The 19,622-nt window shown below is 39.0% G+C and overlaps 10 protein-coding genes and 1 non-coding gene across 11 annotated transcripts; 7 read left to right on the top strand and 4 right to left on the bottom strand.

Moving 5' to 3' along the window:
- Positions 1-230: 230 nt before the first annotated feature.
- On the bottom strand, positions 231-2,996 carry FAP1 (Fap1p; the record flags this gene model as incomplete). Its single annotated transcript, XM_454325.1, has 1 exon — positions 231-2,996. One exon carries the CDS (start codon positions 2,994-2,996, stop codon positions 231-233), a length of 2,766 nt encoding a protein of 921 aa, XP_454325.1.
- A 632-nt stretch (positions 2,997-3,628) lies between these two features.
- On the top strand, positions 3,629-4,738 carry LYS12 (homoisocitrate dehydrogenase; the record flags this gene model as incomplete). The annotated part of the gene is made up of 1 exon (XM_454326.1): positions 3,629-4,738. The coding sequence occupies one exon, from the start codon at positions 3,629-3,631 to the stop codon at positions 4,736-4,738; it is 1,110 nt and encodes a 369-aa protein (XP_454326.1).
- A 109-nt stretch (positions 4,739-4,847) lies between these two features.
- RCM1 (rRNA (cytosine-C5-)-methyltransferase RCM1) lies at positions 4,848-6,323 on the bottom strand (the record flags this gene model as incomplete). The annotated part of the gene is made up of 1 exon (XM_454327.1): positions 4,848-6,323. The coding sequence occupies one exon, from the start codon at positions 6,321-6,323 to the stop codon at positions 4,848-4,850; it is 1,476 nt and encodes a 491-aa protein (XP_454327.1).
- Positions 6,324-7,006: 683 nt separating this feature from the next.
- On the top strand, positions 7,007-9,121 carry HDA1 (histone deacetylase HDA1; the record flags this gene model as incomplete). The annotated part of the gene is made up of 1 exon (XM_454328.1): positions 7,007-9,121. The coding sequence occupies one exon, from the start codon at positions 7,007-7,009 to the stop codon at positions 9,119-9,121; it is 2,115 nt and encodes a 704-aa protein (XP_454328.1).
- A 42-nt stretch (positions 9,122-9,163) lies between these two features.
- Positions 9,164-11,497, bottom strand: KLLA0_E08405g (Ark/Prk/Nak family serine/threonine-protein kinase; the record flags this gene model as incomplete). The annotated part of the gene is made up of 1 exon (XM_454329.1): positions 9,164-11,497. One exon carries the CDS (start codon positions 11,495-11,497, stop codon positions 9,164-9,166), a length of 2,334 nt encoding a protein of 777 aa, XP_454329.1.
- A 941-nt stretch (positions 11,498-12,438) lies between these two features.
- On the top strand, positions 12,439-12,512 carry KLLA0_E08427r. Its single transcript has one exon. It is a non-coding gene; the product is annotated as a tRNA-Ile (tRNA).
- Positions 12,513-12,676: 164 nt separating this feature from the next.
- KLLA0_E08449g (uncharacterized protein) lies at positions 12,677-13,945 on the top strand (the record flags this gene model as incomplete). The annotated part of the gene is made up of 1 exon (XM_454330.1): positions 12,677-13,945. The coding sequence occupies one exon, from the start codon at positions 12,677-12,679 to the stop codon at positions 13,943-13,945; it is 1,269 nt and encodes a 422-aa protein (XP_454330.1).
- Positions 13,946-14,200: 255 nt separating this feature from the next.
- Positions 14,201-15,916, top strand: BDP1 (transcription factor TFIIIB subunit BDP1; the record flags this gene model as incomplete). The annotated part of the gene is made up of 1 exon (XM_454331.1): positions 14,201-15,916. The coding sequence occupies one exon, from the start codon at positions 14,201-14,203 to the stop codon at positions 15,914-15,916; it is 1,716 nt and encodes a 571-aa protein (XP_454331.1).
- Positions 15,917-16,142: 226 nt separating this feature from the next.
- Positions 16,143-16,598, top strand: GPI15 (phosphatidylinositol N-acetylglucosaminyltransferase GPI15; the record flags this gene model as incomplete). Its single annotated transcript, XM_454332.1, has 1 exon — positions 16,143-16,598. One exon carries the CDS (start codon positions 16,143-16,145, stop codon positions 16,596-16,598), a length of 456 nt encoding a protein of 151 aa, XP_454332.1.
- A 362-nt stretch (positions 16,599-16,960) lies between these two features.
- BMT5 (25S rRNA (uracil2634-N3)-methyltransferase) lies at positions 16,961-17,932 on the top strand (the record flags this gene model as incomplete). The annotated part of the gene is made up of 1 exon (XM_454333.1): positions 16,961-17,932. The coding sequence occupies one exon, from the start codon at positions 16,961-16,963 to the stop codon at positions 17,930-17,932; it is 972 nt and encodes a 323-aa protein (XP_454333.1).
- A 24-nt stretch (positions 17,933-17,956) lies between these two features.
- Positions 17,957-19,363, bottom strand: FYV10 (glucose-induced degradation complex subunit FYV10; the record flags this gene model as incomplete). The annotated part of the gene is made up of 1 exon (XM_454334.1): positions 17,957-19,363. The coding sequence occupies one exon, from the start codon at positions 19,361-19,363 to the stop codon at positions 17,957-17,959; it is 1,407 nt and encodes a 468-aa protein (XP_454334.1).
- Positions 19,364-19,622: the final 259 nt, after the last annotated feature.

Consider the following 19,622-nt stretch of genomic DNA (forward strand, 5'->3'; position numbering starts at 1 on the left):
TACAGACTAAACTTCTTCATGATGTGAAAAAAAAGGACATCCAACGACAATATATTCCATTTACAATACGATGTACATTGTACTGAATCTGCAATTGAATATGTTCTCTCTATAGTGTATAAATAAATGAAGGCTATGAAACTTCTGCTGAGGTGTTATGCATGAAAAGTCTGTAGACTATAGGTGCGTCAGTTTTTTTATATATGTACTTTTTTGGCCGGCTTTTTCTCTTATGCTTGAGACACTAGGGACAAATTCTCATCAACTTGACACATTTCCACACCTGTAGCCAACATTTGATCTTGTAGTGCTGTCTTTATAAACGGAATGACTTTTTCCATATCACTTGCAGTGTTTTTTGTTATACCCGAATAATTCTCTGGGAAAATCAAAACTGAGTTTAAGTCTTTCAAGAAGCGATATTGAGGTGTTTTCACTAAAGTATACTTCAAGAAATCATGCACCAGAGGTTCGATATTATCTATTTGGCTTGAATCGAACACTCCGGAAATGACTATTGCATTAGGGCCCTCGTATGGGGCCGGTAAAGGTGTCTCGGATGCGGGGATATTAATTAAGGTTTTCGTGACTTTTGTTGAGTAATGTTCTTGCATTCTTTCCTTTTCTAATGTTTTAAATAGTTGATAGAGTTCTGATGCGTCCTTGAGTGTTAACTCCGGCTTCTTAGATTGTGATTGGATCTTTTTTAGGTAAACTGATCTATTTGGTTCTCGATCTTGACTTTCGGAGTAGAGAGCGTATGCAGATGCCAACTCTTTGATAAATTGACGCTGTGGTACTCTCATTGGTTTCAAATGAAGACTTAATTTTTGAGTGTCCTCTATGAATTTATCAAAAACAGCACAAATTTGATCACACCAGTTCACTTGTTTTTTGTAAACGTTCAAGACCAATTCAGAGTAAGGCATATTTAGATCATCAAATTTTTTAGCAACAAGAACAATGGATTCCAGTTGCTCTTTTGTATTTTTGGGCTTTTCATTCATCCCAAAAGCCTCCATCAATTCCATATGCCTTTGCAACTTTGCACATTCTTCATCACATGGCAATTTTTCAGTTTCTGATCTACTTTGAGTGTCGTGGGTAGCACCACACTCAACCTGTTTTGTTCGACGATTGCAGTCACAAGTGATGACGACTTTTTCATGGCATACTTTCTCCGGACATGGTGAATTACCATGACATTTTTCTTTACAAAGATGTCCACATAAACTTCTTTTCAACCCGCATGGTTTGGCACATTTGATTTCGCATTCTCCTTCAACATGACATTTCTTCTGACATTTGTGATGACATGTTGCTAATGGCAGCCCACATTCGGTACCACAGGCCACCTGAGAGTCTGGAACAAGACACAACGTACGCATATCGTGCTTTTTGTAACATCTGCATTTTTTAATCACGTTAGCCGTACAAGGAGGACAGTCTGTACCGGCAGGATGACATTTATGAGGTCCAACTCTATGTCCGCACGGAGCTGGGCCCTCAGAAATTTTTATACAAGGATTTGGACACGGAGGTAGTTTGGTACCACACCTAACAGGAGCTGGAACGACAGTCTTCCCGCACGGGCATACCAAATCATTTGGATCCGATTCCAAGCATGGTGGGCATTTGCCAGGATGGCACTTCCATGTACAATCATGTATCCCACAACTCAGTTTTAAATTACATTGTTTTAAGCAGACATGTTCAGGCTCTACTAGAGTCTCATTGTTAAGGTCTCTTTTCAGGAACAAAGTTTTCTCTCGCTTCTTAGCAGCTGGTTTCCCCGAACAACATATTTCCATGCATTTGTGTCTTCTACAGGACATATTCGATTCGCATTTGATGTTACAGCGAGGGGTATCATGAAGCTGACAAGGAGTAAGAAACGTCTTCGAGTGACATGTACATGGAGTCTTTGTAATAATTAAGCATGGGTCCATACAATCACCTGTATGACATGAAAAAGGACACGTATGTTTCCCGCACGATAACTGTTTCCCACATACATTGGAACATGTCGGAATCGTATCAGTACATTTCCTCCTGGGTTTATCCAGCTCTTTTAGCATAGTTTTTCCACAAGGACATGTCTTGAGAGTCTTGGGAGAAAATGGACAGGGTCTCGACCTATCTATACCTGCAGGCGCAAGACATTGCTCCACGTATGTATGGTGATCACAAGAATAATGTAAAGTTCGAACCTCGCCACATGAATACACACCGATCCATTTTTTGCCACTCACATCTTTAGAATAGTCCAAAACTCTAAGATCGGAACATTGAATCCCAGACTTAACATCAGAACCACAATAGCAAGGCAATTCTGTTTTTATTATACTTTCACAGGGACCACAAAATCCAGTATGGCAAGTCTTTTGGCAAGTGTGTTTTCCGCAAGGCAAAAGTAAACCACAAACATCACCGCAATTATAGGAGTTTCCTAGAACTTTAGACCTAGAACAAGGGATTTGCTTACAGTGTTTTCCACATTTGCATTTAATTTGCACAGGGATCAGGCACTCAGGATGTGGACCGAGATGACAAACCTTGGAACAACCATGTACGCATGAATATGCATTGCAAGTTTGACCACAGGAATTAGGATCTAGCTCATTAACATCTGGATTGACAACTTTTCCACACCAACAGGTACTTCTTTTCTGTTTTGGAATCTTATGGTTGATTTTGTAACAGTTGGGACACTTCCAAGACTTATCTAACGTTTTGTTTGTAGATTTTAAAGCCCATTCCCTGACACATTCGTAGTCGAAAACTCTATAACAGGAATCACACGCATACATCCGACATGTAGAATCAAGCTCCACTGTACAAATCATGCACACATACTGATCACCATCTTTGATTTCTTTAACGGTTTGCTCATAGTAAGGAATATTGGTATCTTCATCGTTATCACTGTCAAAATCCGAATCAGAGGAATAGAGCCTTGGCTCACTTTCTGGGTATATTAGCTCTTCAGCAGTCATTTCTAATTCAACTGCTGCGATCAAGTGACGCGTTTGATGGAATGGACGCTTATATTTTAGATTTAAGCTAAGAGTCGGTATGACGGGATGAGATGAGATGACTTTTACATACAAAAACGTGAAAAAAAGTGTAAAGGCAGCAAAAGAAAAAAGAGAGAATTGTACCAAAATCCGTATAACCTAAAACCTGTACTGACGACAAAATCCCATCGATATCGAACTAGCAATGCTATATGCTGCAACATCAGATCTAGAAGTCCTCCTTGATGTGTCAACATATATGTTTATGTATTACGTGAAGGCATACGGTTATCTATCGTTTAGTCACCTGACTACTTTCAAAATGCTCGAAAGGGAGTTTTCAGTTTCCCAATGAATCGCAGATAAATTCCTGTGGAAATTCGAAATTTCATCAACCAGTCATTGGGATCATTGAAAGAAATATGAGTTACAGGAAACTGAATAACCTGTAAACTATAAATACACCCCAGTGTTACGATTTGGATTGGATTGCAGCTGTAGTTGATTCTGTGAAAACCATCACATTTTACTTTGTTTTAAGGTTATCGAACTACTTGTCCCGAAGATCAAGCAGCGAATTGTTTCATTTCGCTATATAACAACCATTCAATATGATGAGAACACGTTTCATTCAATTGTCCCGTCGTGCTTACGCTTCCAATGCGAAGAATTTAACAATTGGTTTAATTCCAGGTGATGGTATTGGTAAAGAAGTTATTCCTGCTGGTAAGAAGATCTTAGAATCATTGAACCCAAAGTACGGTCTATCGTTTAAATTCATTGATTTGCAAGCTGGTTGGGAAACCTTCCAAAACACCGGTAAGGCACTCCCTGACGAAACCATTGATATCTTGAAGAACCAATGTGAAGGTGCTTTATTTGGTGCTGTGCAATCACCAACGACTAAGGTTGAAGGTTACTCTTCTCCAATCGTTGCCCTAAGAAAGAATTTGGGACTTTTCGCTAACGTTCGTCCTGTTAAATCTGTTGATGGTACTAAGGACAGAAAAGTTGACCTAGTCATCGTTAGAGAAAACACTGAAGATTTATACATTAAATTGGAAAAGTCATACATCGATGAAGCCACCGGAACCAGAGTTGCAGATGCTACCAAGAGAATTACCGAAATAGCAACCAAAAACATTGCTACTATCGCTCTACAAATCGCTCAACAGAGATTGGAACAGAACGGTCATGCCACTTTAACAGTTACTCACAAATCCAATGTTCTTTCACAATCTGATGGTCTTTTCAGAGAGGTATGCAGAGAAACTTATGAAGCTAACAAGGACAAGTACGGAGGTGTCCAATATAATGAACAAATCGTCGATTCCATGGTTTACAGAATGTTCAGAGAACCAGAATGTTTCGACGTTGTTGTTGCACCAAACTTGTACGGTGACATTCTTTCTGATGGTGCTGCTGCCCTAGTTGGCTCCTTGGGTGTTGTTCCATCTGCCAATGTTGGTCCAAACATCGTTATTGGTGAACCATGTCATGGCTCTGCCCCTGATATCGCTGGTAAAGGTATTTCTAATCCAATTGCCACCATCAGATCCACTGCATTGATGTTGGAATTTTTGGGTTACCCAGAACCGGCAAAGGATATCCACAAAGCTGTTGATGCCAACATCAGAGAGGGTAAATACTTGACACCAGATCTTGGTGGTAACTCCACCACCCAACAAGTGTTGGAGGATGTTCTATCTAAATTAGATTAATTAATTAATATATAATGAATATATTTCTACGTTTGTTACGCCAATAACTTTGCTATGATTCGATATTTATTTTATCATGGACAGTGGATATAGAACTAATGGACTTTTACTAATCTCGCTCAAAGCATACGGCGAAAAAGCCAATGCCACCATCTTCCTTCGGTAAAGCCCTGATGCACCCTTCTGCCAACTCTTTTGCTTCCTCTTTCGGAAACACCTCTTCAAATTCACTGGTCCATCCTCTTCTAGGCCATGTTGGAATTACACCGGTTCTCTTTCTTACTTTCCAACCCCATTCCTTGACCTTTGAGTCTAAGAGCAAATCAATGACAACTCTTTCGTTTTCTTCAGCATGAATAGAACAAGTACTATAGCATATTTTCTTAGCAGATGGGAAAGACATGGCGTGTTTCACAATTTGGTATTGGAAAGATGATAATTTGGCTAATCTATTCTTCAAATCTTGTTCCTTTTCAAACAATTCTTTTTCTTGCTCCACAGGTTCAACCGAGGTCTGATCTTCATCGGTGTTTGATGACCCAGTCTTGCTCAAGTTTACTTTATCAATTGCCTTACGGCCAAATATACCAGAGCCAGAACAACTTGGATCAACGATGAATCCAGTTACATTCTGGAAAAGTTCTGGTTTACCAAGTTTTGTGAAATCACCAACATGTATCTTGACCCCCTTAGCACAACCCGCGGTGGCAACCATCATCTGTAAAGTTTTTGCACGCTCAGGATCCTTCTCAAAAGCATGTATCTTGACTGAATCGACCTTGGTGTCAACGTCTCCAAAGATATGTGCCGCAACGTGTGTGGTTTTATTGCCGGGAGCCGCACATGCATCGATAACAACGTCAGTACTGTTTGGATTGAGGATGTGGGCGGGGAAACAGGATGCCCTGTCTTGAATGATAATTTTCCCCCTCTTATATTGCTCATGCGAAGTGATCTTATCACCTGGATGAATGCCAAACAAGTTTGGAATATACTCATCGTAATATATGCTCCCAGGAACGATTTGTTTCCAAGAGTTCACTCTTTGTGGGAATTTCTTGTTTAATTCAGCAAGAACATCGTCATATCTTTCCTTGACAAGGATAGGGTTAATTCTGATCCAACGAACCGGTGTAACATCTTCTCCATCATCGGTTTTGATTAACTGCGACAGACTGGTGACTTTAAGTTTAACTTTGAGCTTTGTCAACTCAGCCTTTAACCTAGTCTGATGCTTCAAAATGAAAGTTTTGATAGGATGCTTACCCATCTGAATCCGCTTCGATTTTGAAAGTAAAAGGTCGTGTACTAGGAGCCTTATGGTATCCTTATTGAACAGCGGTTTCCCTTTCTTTTTCGGTACGTCCTCCAAGATCCCGCTCTTCTTAATGATTTTATCTAGATATTCCCTATACTGCCATGTACTACTAACAATGGCATAAATGTGACGAGGATTTGTCTTCAGCTTATATCTTTTACAACTAGTAAGTACCAAGGTCTGTAACGAACCTGCAACTCTCTTGTCTTTAGAGAGCTCCTGTTCCACGAATTCCAATACCCAGGTTGCATCACGGTAGAATTCCATCTCGAATCACAATGAAGTTAAAATGAAAATCCAATGAAATAGCGCTGTATAGCTTGTACCACAGATCCAGCAAAATCAGTTCTAACACGTAACTATATTACGTCTATTCTATACCTCATCGCGATGAGCTCTTGTTACATGTTTCTTCATACGTATTATACATTTTCAATTTTCAGTACTTGAAGAGTCCGATGTTGAAAAATAATTTCTTTTCTATTGTCACCTCAGTTTGGTTTTCTGTAAATATTGGAACTTTAAAACATCAACAATTTCCTGCGCTCATGGAACCATATGTGAAACAGCTGATCTTCATACGGATCTTCTGAGTACCAGATCCTGTGCAAGACAGCTACGTCCATATAACCAAGGTCAATCAAACGATTCTGACGGTATCTGAACACAAAACAACTTTTTTGGCCAGTAAAATTTCGAGAGATAATCCGAACGAAGAGAGTTCTCTCACAGCTTTTCCGCCATTTTCAGTGGACTTTTAGCCTTTCCTCACGATTAGAAGGTAAAAAGGCGCTCTAGGGAATTAAGCGTGCATTGGAGTTACGTAATTTGTGGTTGTATCATTCATTTCTAGTAGACCGTTTCCCATTGAAAGCTAGTTACGGTATCCCTTTTGCCATTGCCTGTCATTCAACATTATCGTGGTTACCTTTCCATAATATATTCGGAACATGGAAAGTAAAAAACCGGCTGAAGAGCCGCTGGAAAGGCCCAGCATCAAGGAAATTAAAAATGAGGGTACTGCATATACTCTGCCCAGTAAAGATGAATCTCAACGGCCTGTCATTGTTCCACCAACGAAGCCAAAGATTAGATATAGTCTTTTGAAAACCGGGATCTGTTATGATGTGAGGATGCGTTATCATGCTAAGATCTTCACGTCTTACTTCGAATACATCGATCCACATCCAGAGGACCCCCGCCGTATCTACCGTGTTTACAAGATCCTAGCGGAGAATGGATTGATTCAGGACCCAACTTTGAGTGGTGCAGATTCGATCGGAGATCTAATGGTGAAGGTTCCCGTACGTGAAGCTGAAGAGGAAGAAATTTTGCAAGTCCATTCAAGACAGCATTTGGATTTCATATCACAGACAGAACAGCTCGAACGTGAAAGTTTACTCAAGGAGACTGAGGGTGGAGATTCCGTGTATTTCAATAATGACTCGTATCTTAGTGCCAAACTTTCATGCGGTGGTGCTATCGAAGCATGTAAGGCTGTCGTCGAGGGAAGAGTGAAAAACTCAATAGCTGTAGTAAGGCCACCTGGTCATCACGCTGAACCTGAAATTGCTGGTGGTTTTTGTTTGTTCAGTAACGTAGCCGTCGCTGCTGCAAATATGCTCAAATCGTATCCTGAAAGTGTTCGTAAAATCATGATCGTTGATTGGGATATCCATCATGGTAACGGAACTCAAAAGGCCTTCTATGACGATGATAGAGTTTTATATGTATCTCTTCACAGGTATCAATTAGGCAAGTATTACCCAGGTACTATCCATGGAAACTATGACCAAACCGGCGAAGGGAAAGGTGAAGGTTTCAATTGTAATATAACGTGGCCAACAGGCGGTGTTGGTGATGCTGAATACATGTGGGCTTTTGAACAAGTTATCATGCCAATGGGTCGCGAGTTTGAACCGGATTTGGTCCTTATTTCATCTGGTTTTGATGCAGCCGATGGTGACACTATCGGCCAATGCCATGTTACTCCTGCTTGTTACGGTCACATGACCCATATGCTACTTTCGTTGGCTAAAGGAAACTTGTGTGTTGTCTTAGAAGGTGGGTACAATTTGGATTCTATAGCTAAGTCGGCGCTTGGTGTTTGTAAGGTGTTGGTCGGAGAACCACCAGATGAATTGCCTGCTCCTAAAAAGCAACCAACTCCAGAGGCAAAAAAAATGATCGAAACAGTCATCAGAACGCAGTCAAAGTATTGGTCTTGCTTTAAGAACAGACATGGAAATGACGGGATCAATTTCAAGGATGCTATAACTTCAACATTGGACACAAGGAATTTCCCTTTACAAAATGCTATTAGAGAATACCAAGTTTCACAGCTCTCATCACAATTCAACTTTGTTCAACTTCCAATTCTTGATTTGAATTTACCAGCAAATACTATGCTATGCACCTCAGGTATCCAAGACTCTGAAACACTTGTGGTGATCGTGCATGACACACCAGAGATTTGGTCTGAACGTGACACACAGACAGGAATTATTGATCCTTCTAGTTCAATTATCGTCGACAATGCTTTGAAGATGATCAATTGGGCAATGGATAGAAGATATGGAATAATTGACATAAATATACCTCAAACACTCTTTGAACATGCCAACTACCCAGGTGTTGCGTCATCACAAGAGATTCTGATATATTTATGGGATAACTACTTGAAATTCTTCCAAAATCTACAAAAGGTGGCATTTATCGGCATTGGAGATGCCTACGGAGGCATTGTCCATTTATTAGGCCATAGGGATACCAGGTCAGTGGTAAAATGTGCAATATCATTTTTAGACAAAAAACCTCTTAAAGTAATGGTGCCATTAATTGACGAAACGTTAGGAGATTGGTATTTCAAGAATTCCTTGGTATTCACAAGTAGCACACATTCTTGTTGGGGTAGTACGGCCAACGAAAATAAGAAGTTAAGAAAGAAGTATGGTAGAGTTTTGAAGGCAGATTGTGACGGAATGACAAACATATTCGATGAACGTTTTGAAGAAGCAACTGATTTCATATTGGATTCTTTCGAAGAATGGAGTGAATCGGAATAATTAGAATATCATTATAAAGATATATGTAATTTTAAAAGTATTCTATAATGCACTTGGAAATCTTCTTTCAAACTCTTTCATTTCTTTTCGAGATTGGAAAGGGCTACCCACAGAATCTTGATCGGAATCCTGCTCTTTAACTTCGGATTTTGCTGGGCTTGTTCTGAAAGATTTTGCCTTTAGGTGTTTAGGCTTAGGTGGAAGATTTGGCTTCAAATGAGCTGGTTTGGGTGGCGGTGCTGGTTTGGATTTAGGAGCCTCATGCACAGGAGTGATCACTGTACTTGATTTACGATTTGCATTGGATTTATGGTGGTCAGATATATCGGTTTTCCTCCCAATATCAGTATATTTCCCGTATCCAGTGGCAGAAGAGCGATTGGGTATATCATCTGCATTGATTAGATCTTTAACGCGCTTCTGGATCGAAGATGAAGTTTTCAAGGAAGAGGATCTTCTCAGTGATGATTTTGGTTTCTCCTTTTGTATATCTTCGATCAATTCATAGTCATTATTTTCCGGAACGAAGGAAAACGAGCTGGTGGACCGCCTATGGGATTTGGTGTTAGAAGAAGTATTTTCAGGAATGGATTTGCCTGAAGTACTTCTATACTTTCTTGCTTCTAAAGATGATTTTCTGGAACTGCTATCACCAGTGAACTGCATTGAGGAAATTCCCTTTCTTAATGCGTTAAATGCGGATTTTACGCTTTCACCGGTATTTTGTGCACTTCTAATGGTTGAAAAGCCCCTCTTCTCTCCGGTGATAACTTTTTTCATCTTAGAACCTATTTTACGAGTCAAGCTACCGCCAGTTGAGGTAGCTTCCAAGGATTCCGCAGAAGACAGAGATGATGCGACTGATTTTCTAGACAGAGATCGTGAAAGACCCAGTTCTGATGGATGATCGCTGGTTTGAGTTTCAGAGTCCACATACTTTGGTCTATCTAAGGATGTTCTGTTTGATGCCAAGATACTTGAAATGGCACCTCTACCATTTCTTACTGGACTCACAGAGGCTCTAGGCACTACTGATTGCGATCTTGTCAGAAGATGAGGCTGTTGATATTCTAGTTGTGGTATTCTCATTGCCCTCGGTAGTGATTCCATTGTAGCAGAAGTAGACAAAAGAGCAGATCTATCAATTTTGGAGAATGGATCTGAACTTGTGTAGTTTGAAACCGTCTGAGGAACTGTTTTTCCTGCAGGTTGCTTTTGTGAGAGTAAATCCTGCTGTGTGACCATAGGTTGACTCTTAGACACATGCAAATAAGGCAAGTGCTGAATAGATGCAGTTTTCGATGGAGTCTGTACGTTTGATACAACTTGGGGGGGCAGATGCTGAGTTGAAACAGAAGTTGGCACAGTTGCCGGCACAGTCATCTGTGGCACATGAGGAGGTGGCGACACCCTTGGTTGTTCCTGTTTATCCATCATTCTTAACAGATAAAAGTTTTTGATTGGACATGGAATGCCTTGAATACGTGAAACCTCTTCTACCACTTGACAAATATTCGGACGTTTCAGAGGATCTACACGTAACATGACACTTATCAAATTTTTCACTCTATCAGAATAACGTGGATAGGCTGGGAACTCGAATTTAGATGCTAAGATGGCAGATTCCCCATTTTTCTCGAACGGCGTAGTATAATAGCATGTTTTGTACAGGAAGACACCCAATGCCCAAATATCAGACTTCTCGTCTATCGGTAAACCACGGTATAAGTCGATCATTTCTGGACATCTGTACTGCGCCGTTGTATTTTTCATTATATCGTACTGGACATAGTTAAACTCCTCTGTATTTCTTGGCGCTCGAATGACACCAGACACTGATCCGAAATCACAAAGCTTAAATTCATGATTTTTCGAGAGCAAGACATTCTCAATCTTAATATCTCTATGGATCAATGGTGGTTGCAGAGCATGCATAGCAGCAACACCTTGACTCACTTGACTCATGATATTGAGAATCTCAAACTCTTGAAGTCTATTCTGCAATCTGGTATTCATGAAATCGATAAGCCCACCGCCAGAACAGTATTCCATAAGCAAGTACACTTCATACATTCCTACGTTAACCGGAGACTTAGTGGCATGTGAATCGATATACGAAACAATGAATTTGTTGCCTCTAAGAGCCTTCATTGAATCCACTTCCGCCCTCAATGTGTTAAGACTTGCTTTGTCAGGAACAACAACTCTCTTTAAACATGCTACATTATCTGGGCATACCGGATCTGGCGGGCTAATTTCAACGGAATATACATGCGCGAACCCACCGCTCGCGAGATATTTCAAAACCTTCACCTGATGCGATCCAACAGGCAATATGGTACCCGATGCGTATTTCTCAATTTGCGGCTGATTCATTTTAAAGATCCATATAGATGTGAATTCAGAATGCAAAGAAAAAGAGAAAAGCCAGCAGTTAAAATACAGTAAGCGTATAACGCCAACACAAATGGGTTAACCTTCGAGAAAACTTTTGCAAATGCCGTCTTTCCTACGTGCTCTCTTGTACTGTGACCTATAGCACAAAAGTATATAAGCAAATTGATGGAAATTTGTCCAGGCAGAATGAAGTAAAAAAAAATAATGCAAAACTCACAATTGATAAAAGTGCACCACTTGGATGAACTATGAAATGCAAAAAAAATAAATGTAAGGATAAAACCCCGTAGCTTGGTGGAACTACTATGCTTCTTGTTGCCCTGCTCAACGCTGTAAACCTCATTGAATAGCACTTAATTTACCAAATCTATAATTTTTTATATGAAAAAAAAACTGACTTCCATTTTCAATGTTCAAGCCTGATTTTTTTGTCAACATTGGAAAATGTTAATAGGGGCGGGTCCCTAAAAAGAGTGATAACAACTGCAAGGAAAAAGGAACAATAGGTGAAGGCAAGTCTTGGACCCTGGTGCTTACTTGTGCCCTTATTTTTTGTGGAGAAAAGTTTCTCAGCAGGGAATAGTTACAGCGGTGGCCTTGTGGTTTTGCTAAGGCCTCCTATGCTAATAAACATTAATTTGGAATAATGTGGCTTAAAAAAAAGTGATGGAATATATGGTTCTCTTCAGCCTGTGAGATGTCAAGATGTTGATGTTTTTTATCTAACCATTTCAGTCACGTGCCACCAGATCTGGATCTTCAGAATCAGATGAATCGATATTTGTTATTAGCTGCATGTCTATGTAACATATTGCTACTTATCCGTCAATTAGATTGGTAGCTACTCGATTATTGTTCCTGAGCGGTCTCGCCACCATGCGCCATGAGTTTGGAAAAATATACGAAAAACCATAAGATCTGGTTCCTTGGCCCAGTTGGTTAAGGCACCGTGCTAATAACGCGGGGATCAGCGGTTCGATCCCGCTAGGAACCATTCTTTTTACCATTTCCTTCCACCTTCGAACATGAATCTTTCTTTTTCAGTAGTTAAAGCTATTATTTTTGATTAGAGGTAGAAAAGATTCATCTCATCCCATCGAGTAAACTAGTTTGTTAAAGTCTACTGCACTATAACCAGTCACGGTGCGAAGTCCCACAATGTCCTTCAACAAATACAAATGTCGCTACTTTGAAGAAAACAACTGGTGCTTGAAATTGCAACCTCTATATCAACATGGATTGATGACATCGATAAGTGACGGCTCAGTGCATTTATTGGATTGGGGCAACTTGAAAACCATATCCAGTATTCAATGCCATACAACCTCCATCAACGATATGAAAGTTATAAACTCCGATTTTGATACTGGTGCTGTGTTCGCTACTGCAGCAGAGGACGGTGTTAAAGTTTGGGATATTAGAGCCCGAAACAATGTTGCGTCTCTTCAAAACGATAAAGCATCTCCCTTCTTCTCATTAGATTCAAGGCACAATATGTTAGCATGTGGCACAGAACTAAAGGATTACGATGCTGAATTGCATATTTATGATATAAGAAACTGGACTAAACCTGTGCGGTCATTTGTGGACTCGCATCATGATGACATTACAGATATAAAATTCCATCCATGCGACTCAAACTTGCTGATGAGTGGGTCTACTGATGGTTACGTCAACATCTATGATTTGACTCAAGACGATGAGGAGGATGCACTACATCAAGTTATCAACTTTGCTTCCATCCATTCTTGTGGATGGCTTGGCCCGAAAAGGATTTGGAGTTTGTCGCATATGGAAACTTTTGGTATTCACGAATTGAACGATAAATCAGATGAAATGATAGAGCCTAAACCACTAGAATTTGGAGACGTAAGAGATAAGTGGGGTTGTGACTATGTTATTGATATATACCCATCTTTCATTGCAACTGGAAAAACTCATGAAAGTCAAGGTGAACTCAAGATAATACCATTCCAAAATGAACAAGTTGATGTTTCTAGTGCCCTGGTAATACCTGATGCACACGGAAATGAAGTGATAAGAGATGTGCTTATTCCAAAAAATCAAACTTCCCTCCTATACTCTTGTGGTGAAGATGGTTACGTTAATGTATGGAAGGACACTACGAACTCTTTAAACGTTCCACACAACTTTTGGGATTATACACTACCATTCACAGCATTTGAAAACTCTGTCAGAGAAATTGAAATGGATATGGGACAAGAAACAATGCAGCACGAATCATCCTCAACATCTGAACAGGATTCTACTTCTACTGGTAGTGATGATGAACATAAAGAAAAGAAAGATAAGAAGGAGAAGAAGCACAGCAAGAAGAATAAACATGGGAAAAAAGATAGGAAGAGTGATAAAAAATCCAAGTCTAAATCCAAGAAGGAGAAAGAACACCGTTATAAACCTTATTAATATTGTGTATGCTATTATCTTCTTTTACATGAACAGTCTATTTAATGCCTTCGCATATTTAAAATATACACTTATTACCCGGATATATGTCACTGTGCCTTGTTTGATTGACGAAAATATGGAATTTTGTAATAAATATGATAGTAAACATTAATATGGCGACAGTGCTATATATTTTGATGAATGCACTATTCATTAGGTAGTAGCTAACATACAACAAAGAATCTTTGAAGCTACACTACCCAGCTGACAACCATGAGTAGTGTTGTGAATAAAAGCGCCAAGCGCTTTGTTCCTAAATTAAGAGAAAGACGGATACTGAACTCCACACCGGCTCCAACTGTGGTACCACCAGTGTCCGATGACATAACCAAGTCTACTGCTGAAGATTCCCATGAAAATGAAGCCGATAACGAGGACGGACTGAATGAGTCTAGTACAGATAATACGGAGCCAAAAAGAAGTGATGAAGAATCCAAAATTAACGAAACTGTTGACGAGGACGATCCACTAAGTCAAACAACTTTAGTCAAGAATTTGAACCCATCAAGAACCAGCACTCAGATACCGGTTGTCACAGTATCAAGTGCTACCAACCGCCGTAGGTCTAGTAGACTAGACTCGCTCTCTGGAACTAAACCTACTTTCAAGTCTGGTTTCATGGGGCCTGGTTCCTTGAATACGGGAAATGTACCAGAAAGAAGCAGAAGGCTCTCCAGTATATCCACAGGGTCACTGAGAAAGAAGAGTTTAACAGTTAATTCGGAGAATGATTCTTCACTGCAAGCAATTAAGCGGAGACGAATGTCATCAAGATCCTCAACCGGAAAAGGACCGGGTAAAGTTCAAAGGATTAGTATAGTATCACGGATGAGTAGTCCAGACGACGATTCATTAACTGCAAAACCAGCTGGTGACTCTGAAAACTGCGACGATATCTTCCAAAGAACTGATGATCTTTATCAGAAATACACCATTACCAATTTGAAGATGATTCCAAAGAAAATAGCGGACAAAGATTCATCCAAATACTTGATAGACGAAGAAAACTTTACTATGGCGGACCTATGTAAACCAACGCTTCCCATAGGTGAAATATCTGAGAATTTTAGCAGGGCTAAGGAAGCTGCCAAGCTAAAGATTGAAAGGAGAAGAAAACGCAGGGAACTACGAGAAATGGCTAGAAAAGAGTTCAAGTCCTTGAATGAACTAGTAACGGAAGAAGAAAAACAATTGAAAGAGGAAAGAAAGAAAGCCGCCCAGGATCTTTTTGATACGGAAGTGCCAGATGAGAAACCCCATCAAGGTATTCAATTGAAGATGGCCGCAGATGGATCTATGGTTGTTGATGAGGAATCTATGGTTGTCGACAGACATAAGAACGCGTCTCTTGAAAATTCATCTAAAGAAAAAATTCAGAACAATCCATTCGAAAATTTATACAATTCTGCTACGTACGGTCGTCAGCAGTTTACAGATCCATGGACTATTGAAGAAATGATCAAGTTTTATCAGGCGTTATCAATGTGGGGGACAGATTTCAATCTAATATCTCAACTGTTTCCTTATAGGTCAAGGCGGCAAATCAAATCAAAATTTGTGAACGAAGAAAAAAAGCATCCTGTCATGATAGAACTTGCATTGAGATCTAAGCTTCCGCCAAACTTTGAACAGTATTGCAAAGAAACAAGAAAAAATATCGGCACGGTTACTGAGTTCAACAAGCGCTTAGATCAACTACAAGTGGAACATGAAGAGCATCTAAAGCAAATTGAAGTAGAACGTCAAAATGCTAGAGAGCAAGACATCAAGCAACAAACTGTTAAAGAGCATGAAAGATCACAAAAAGGTAAACATGGAGGTAGGTACGATCAACTCAAAGGATACAGAAAATCGGAAATCGTTCTTGGATCTATCGATGACCTCAAAAAGAAGAGAGCTGAGGAAGCAGCTATTGAAGCTCAAACTTAGTATAATATTAAGTATGTATCTCTAAAATATTTGATCTGTCTTAAGAAAGGACTCTTTCAACCTGAATTCATATTCATGGAGTTGTGCAGACTCTAACATGTTGTCATTTTCTTAAAATTCAAGACGAAAAACACGAAAGTTTATTCAAAAAACCCTTTGCATGATTAAAGGTAGTGATTAATTAAGAGAAGTAACCTCTGACTGGCTTTTACTTGGTACGACAAGTATGACTGTCACCACAATAGAGCATAATAATAATGTTGCTATTAAATTTGTCTCGACAAACAGATCAGTTAGCCGTATCATCTCAAGACAACAATCTATTATCTTTCTCTATGTTATATTATCAATTATCAGACTATCATACGCAGATACATGGCCGGCTCTAAAATATGTGAATCCAATTTGTCTCCTCCTTTTCATTAGAGTACCAATTATAGATTCAGTACAGTCTATTGCCAACCAGGGCATTCAAATATCATGTTCGGGAGGGCTTTTGTTGTTCCCCAGGGATTGGAATTATGCATTATTCACAAGTATCAAATTCATCCCTCAGGATGAGATAGAAGACATTTTCATCAACGAAGCCTTCAGAGGATTACAAGTCATATACTATCTTGCAGTGTTGGTCAAGAACCAGAAGAAGCTACAGGTACTATTTGAGGTATGTCACGTGATTTAATAATAACCATCATTTATAGTAGTAATTCATCTGTGAGATGCAACTATCAACTAGTGGCAACATTCCGACTTTTTGCTGGAAAATACCATACTAACCAATTACATTGACTGTTAAAATCAGAGAACCTTACCTAGACTGCAAGATTTAGTGCCAGTTTACAGTAAAATCCATGCAAACCTTTTTGTAGATAGTGATTTCAAAAGAAAACATCAACATAATAATTCCATAAACAGATTTTCGAAGAGATGAGGTGAATGAAGTCTCTAAGTATACAAGGCAGACAGGTGGAAATAGTCTCTGTCAACAGTTTCACTAAGTTCTCTATCAACTAACTTTATCAAATTTTTTGCTGGCAAACTAAAATGGCACGGAAATTGAAGGGGAAGATATCATCCAAAGGACTTAAAGGTGCTTTGTTAAATCATCAAGCTAGAGAAGAAAGGGCCAAAAAGATTCAGCAACGAGAGAAACATGTGGCAGCTAAGGGTAAGCCGACTAAACAACCTTTAAGACAAAAGGAACAACAACAAGTGAGAGGGTCAGGATTTTTACCATTTTCTTCAGATTCAACTCTGTTCTTGGTTGGTGAGGGTGATTTTTCATTCGCGAAGAGCATTATTGAACAGCAATACATTCAACCAGAAAATCTTATTATAACCAGTTTTGACAGTGGAATCAAAGAGTTAAAGCTAAAGTATCCACATAGCTTCGAAGAAAACTACAATTTCCTTAAAGAGAATGAAGTCGTCATGCTGTTCGGGATCGATGCAACAAACTTAAAAAAATCTTTGAAGATCACGAAAAAGACTCCATGGCAGAAAGTAGTGGGGAATTCATGGACTACAAAGAAACTGGATTTCATCTTATTCAATTTTCCACATACAGGTCGTGGAATAAAAGATCAAGGCAGAAATATTCACGAACATCAACAATTGGTGTACAAATACTTTGATAGTTGTAAGCAGCTGTTCAGACTCGTAAACAGTAGCCAGATTATGTTAAACTCAAGCATTTCTATGGGTGGATACTCACTAAATAATGAAACTCGAGTTGATGATGAAGGTTATGGAAAAGTGGTTCTTTCTCTATTTAGTGGCGAACCATACGATTCATGGCAAATAAAAATACTAGCGAAAGATAACGGTTGGAAAGTGGATAGATCAGGGAAATTCGACTGGTCCAAGTTTCCAGGGTATCATCACAAGCGTACCAATAGTGAAATGGATACTACCAAACCAGCTGAGGAAAGAGATGCCAGAATGTACGTTTTCGAAATGTTCAATAAACGTAAACATTCCAAAAAACCTTTGAAAGACGACAGCGATGATGAATAAGAAAATACATATTCTCTATTATATCTAAGTAGGATACATTTTGATAAAGTCTGTTGTAGCATATATTGATTTATCAATAGGGTCCATCACTTGGTTTTCTTTAAGTTTAGTGTACCCCATTTTGTTTAGTTTTCGAGATAATGATATTAGCTTTTCAGAGTCGTAAATATTGCCATTTGGCAACATTACTGGATTTTCAAATAAACTCGATTGGATATGATGGGCAAATGGTAAGTTTTCAGATAGAGGGAATATGTCATGATTGCATACGGGACAATCTGTATTGACAACGTTAGATTTAATGTATTCATTTACTTCCGGATTTTCATGAGGGATTAGTTGCGCGGAAATGGTGTGACCACAATCCTTTGTTTTTAACGAAGAGATTCCTAAGGATATATATATTAATAGTGGATCGTGGTAAGATATTTTGTAGAGTGAGTAAAATTCATGTAGGAACATTTTATTCAAACTTTCCCATCTCTCGTGGTCCAATAATGGACCATATCGACATAATTCAGCATTGTGAACAACGTTACTAGAAGAAATTGATGACAACGGATGTGGTCGATACATTTGTTTTCTAAAATAGGCATGAAACAACTTTTGTTCGTTTGTTACTTCGTCGTCACGACCATTGTTGAGGCAGCTTTTGAAGAAAGCAAGAATACCCGCTGCCAGTTTTAGTTCTTTGGGATATATATTTGCGAAATGGGCAAGGTGTGTTTGGAAGCACCTGATTGCTGCTTTATAATCGGAACATCGTACTAATTCAATGTACTCCTGCAATAACGCTTGGAACTGTAAATGCGAACCTTTTTCTGTCAAGTGCGCAGAGTTATTTTCAATCCACTCTAATAGAGGACGAAGGTTTTTATTTTCTATAAGTTCCATAGATATCTGATTAGCTTCTATGAGAACTTCGTAATCAATCAAATCCTCTAATCCCCTAGTCTTTATAAACTCTATGCCAGAGTTTGATGCAATCTTGTTTTTATGATCTATAGAATTCGAACCATGCCTTACCAAATAATCGGCAATTAACAAATCCGTGTATGACCTGTACCATTTTAGAAGCTTGTCAGTGTTAGAATCATATTTGAATCTTTCAAACTGCTTGAAGTATTCTACTCTCTTCTCAATCCTTTCTAAAATTGTTAACTCATTATCATGTAGTTGCGATAGTCTCTTCTGCAAAATGTTCACTGTGTTGATTATATCATTCAATTTTTCTATTGATTGCTCATCCTTATTTGGATCTTCAAGTAAAGTGTTCAAAGTAGCGAATTGTCCCTGTAGCTCTACTGAATAGCTTGTATATAGGTTGTTGAATTTATCCCAGTTTCGCTTTAACAATTCGGAAGGAATGTTAAACTGCTGCTGGTTTAATTTTAGGTGAAAATCGACATTAGGTTCGTTTAACGAAGTCATAATGACATCTAAAGGCTTTTTGGTAGATTTACCGTCACCAGTATTACACTGATTGATCCAGTTTGTCAGTTATTTGGTTCATCCCTAAAGATTAAGGTATATTGTGAAAACCCCTTTCAATTTTCTTATGCAATTTGATGCAGAAATACAAAGATATAGTTACCATGAATGAAATACATCAACCGGTACGCTGGAAAAAAAAAATTGCTAAAGTCGAGTTGATGCAGTACCAACTGGAGGGTAGGAATATCAGGCGAAA

The sequence above is a fragment of the Kluyveromyces lactis genome (genome assembly GCF_000002515.2).
Source record: "Kluyveromyces lactis strain NRRL Y-1140 chromosome E complete sequence".
NCBI lineage: Eukaryota > Fungi > Ascomycota > Saccharomycetes > Saccharomycetales > Saccharomycetaceae > Kluyveromyces > Kluyveromyces lactis.